Source organism: Gekko japonicus, unplaced genomic scaffold (assembly GCF_001447785.1).
Source record: "Gekko japonicus isolate JY-2015 unplaced genomic scaffold, Gekko_japonicus_V1.1 scaffold131, whole genome shotgun sequence".
Classification (NCBI taxonomy): Eukaryota; Metazoa; Chordata; class Lepidosauria; order Squamata; family Gekkonidae; genus Gekko; species Gekko japonicus.
Window position 1 is genome coordinate 2,377,018 of NW_015167061.1, and position 2,942 is coordinate 2,379,959.

The following is a 2,942-nucleotide window of genomic DNA, read 5'->3' on the forward strand; positions in this document are numbered from 1 at the left end:
CCTCCCTCCCTCCCTTCCTTCCTTCCTTCCTCCCTTACTTCCTCCCTCCCTCCCTCCCTTCACTGGAGGATGTCTTTCTCCGTTTTCCTTGCAGGCTGGGTGTCCATTTGCCGCAATTCAGGGCTGCCCCACCTTGTTCCCTCTTTAAAAGTCCCTTCTGTATTCCCCACCAAGCTCCAGAGAGCAGCACCGAGCCTTCAGTGGCTCCCAGCCCCCCCCCCCCCCCCCGCGGGCCCCGGGGCTCGTTGGCCATTGATGCCCACAGAGTCTCTGTTCTCCAGGGCTGGTTTTTTTTTTGGTGTGGGAGGGGAGGGGGAGGCTGGCATAAGGCTTGAGTTGGCAGGAGGCAGAGTGGCCCGTTCCCCCAGACGTGCCCATGGCCCAGGGGGAGTGCCCCGTGGAAGTGGTGTTTATGTCAAGGGAGGCCATCCCTTCGTGCTGAGAAGTGTGGTTGGGAAGCTCCAGACCACTCTGCGGCCACAAGACATTCCAGAGCAAGGCGGAGGCTGCCGGCCGAGAGGCTTTGTGGGCTGCCCTTGCACCAGGGTGCTCCCGTGGCCCGGACCGGGGGTGTGGATCTTCCCGGAGACTCCCGCAGCTCTTCCTTCAGGCGTGGGACCCTGGGCGCCTCACTCCCTCCCCCACGGCTCACAGTGCAGCCCACCCTCTCCTCTGGTGCACGGGTGGGGATGCAAGTGGCCTGCAGGGCGCTGAGGCCTCCTCCCCTCTCACGGCGGGCAGAGGGAAGCCACCTTCGGCAGGGGGCCTCTAGCGCCCAGGGAAGCTGGCGGGGGGTGCTGAGGGGCGTTGCGGAGGCCGTGGGGGTTGGGGGGTGCTGTGGAAGGACAAGTTGCATGCAGTGTTGCAGGAGGAGCCGAGGGCTGTTGGGGGTGCCAGGGCAGTGGGGAGAGCAGAGTGGTCCTTCCCTTTCCTTCCCCTCCCTCCCCCCTCCCTTCTCCTCCCTCCCTCCCTTCCTCTCCTCCCTCTCCTTCTTCTCCTTCCTCTCCTGCTCCTGCTCCTGGCTGTGGGGGGGGGGGCACCTGCCTCGGGGTCAAGACTGAGCCTCGTTCTGCTTCTCTTCCTTCCTTCCTCTTCTGCCTCCTCCTCCTCCTCGTCTCTGCAGCCCTCCTGCCTCCTCCTGTGGGGCTCCCCCCTCCAGCGAGCATGACAGCCTCTGAGCCCGAGGAGGACTCTCTGCTCAGTAAGTGCGGGGGGGGGGCAGCATGCGGGCTGTGCTGGCGGACCATGCACCCCTCCCCCTTGCTGCTCCCGGAGAGGCGCCTTGTCCTTGACCCCCGCCCTGGCCCTGAGGCTCTCCTGGCCGGTGGGCAGAAGTGGTCTGCAGTGCCCAGGACATAGTTGCTGTCTTGCTTCACTGTGCAGCCTGCCCTGCCCTGCCCTGCCCCCCCCCCTTTCTGGCAAGCCAGGGTACACGGGAGGTGGGGGCCTCGACCAGCCTCCATCTGGAGCCGTTTTCAGCACGGAACTTGTTGTGCACCCAAGAGGTGAGAGTCACGGGGGGGGGGGGGCAGTAGTATGTCCCGAAATGCAAGCTGCACTCCAAGAGAGCATGCATTTCTTGCACACACACACACACACCCCACAGCATCCTCAGCTTCCTGGGGAGGGGCGTGTGTGTGGAAAGAGGCCGGGGGTGGGTGGGAAAGAGGCCGAGGGCTTTAGGCTCCTTGCTCTGCCTGCGGCTCAAAGCGATTCTCCAGCCCTCTCCTCCTGGGGAACAGCCGTGCATGGAAGAGCCGCCAGGGCTCCTTAAAAGGAGGCAAAAGGAGAGCGTGGGTTTCGGCAGGGCTGGAGCAGCCCTCTCTGTCTCCAGGCAGGCCACGGGTGGGGTGGGGCGGAGGCTGGGCCAGAGGGGCCTTCTCCTTGGCTGAGGCACAGCAGTCTGGCTGGCCACTTCTCGCCTGGATGAGCCGGCGGCGGCCCCTCTTTCTCTCCCTTTCCCCCCTCCCCATCAGATCCTCCTGCTTCCTGGGGTCTTTTGCTCAGTGCTGCAGCTGAGGGGGGAGAGGTGCATGCATGCGTGTGCGCACGTGCCATGCAGTGTTGCTGTCTCTTTGCATGGCATGCAGCAGAGGAGGGAGGTGGCGTCTCCTCCAAAGCCGGTGGGTCCACTTCTGGCACTCCAGACGTAACTCTGAGCCCTCTGCCGGACTCTGGAATCGACCTCCAACAGGACGCGGAGGAGCCTTGAGTGAGGGTTGGCCATTCTGCCGGTCCCGTGTCTTTCTTGGAGGGGCCCAGGCAGACCAGGTTTCCAGGCATCTCAAGGCTCCTCGGTGCAGAAGGAATGACACTCTGCACATGGCCAGAGGGGAGATTCTCCATCACTCTGGCTGTCATGGTTGGGAGTAAATTAGTCCCCAGGATGAAGACGGAGCGTGGCCGGACCCCAGAGTGGCTCCCTCCAGAGCACCGGGGTGGGGGTGGGGGGTGGCAGAGTCTGAGGCCAGCGGCCTGCGCAGAGCCTCAGAGGCGGGGCTTGCTCCCCCCCCCCGCAGGAAGTTATGGGGGGGCCCTCTTTCTTTGTGACTGGAGCACGGCCCCTCCCTGCTCCTTCAACTTGCTCCGCCCCCGCAGCCTAGCCATTAAAGAGAGCAATTTGACCAGAGGGGTGGGGCACATTCTTTGGGGATGACTCTGCAGGCAGGGGGGCGGCCCAGGGGGTTTCTGAATGGACCCTTTGTGTGGGTCAGACAAGGAGCTCCCCTGTGCCAAGCGGGTGGGCAGCACCCTGGCATCTCTGCCTTGGGTTGCCCGTGCAGAATGTCTGGGGCGGGGGGGGCAGGTGCCTCAGGAAGGCTTTCAGGGGGCTTCTCTCCCTAGAGAGTCCAGGGCAGCGGCAGGTGGGGAGAGAGGGTGACTGGGTGGGGCCTCCGTCCCAGCTTTCCCTTTCTCCCTCTCTTAGGACGGTGGGGTGTCTG

At 64.4% G+C, this 2,942-nt stretch overlaps 1 protein-coding gene across 1 annotated transcript in view; it reads left to right on the plus strand.

Annotated features, from left to right (window-relative positions):
* Positions 1–2,942, plus strand: part of HSPG2 (heparan sulfate proteoglycan 2) — a 99,810-nt gene that overhangs the window by 21,397 nt on the left and 75,471 nt on the right. The window contains exon 5 of the mRNA XM_015412569.1: positions 1,124–1,201. Within this exon, the coding sequence (XP_015268055.1) occupies positions 1,124–1,201 (78 nt within the window). The remainder of the gene's footprint in view (positions 1–1,123; positions 1,202–2,942) is intronic.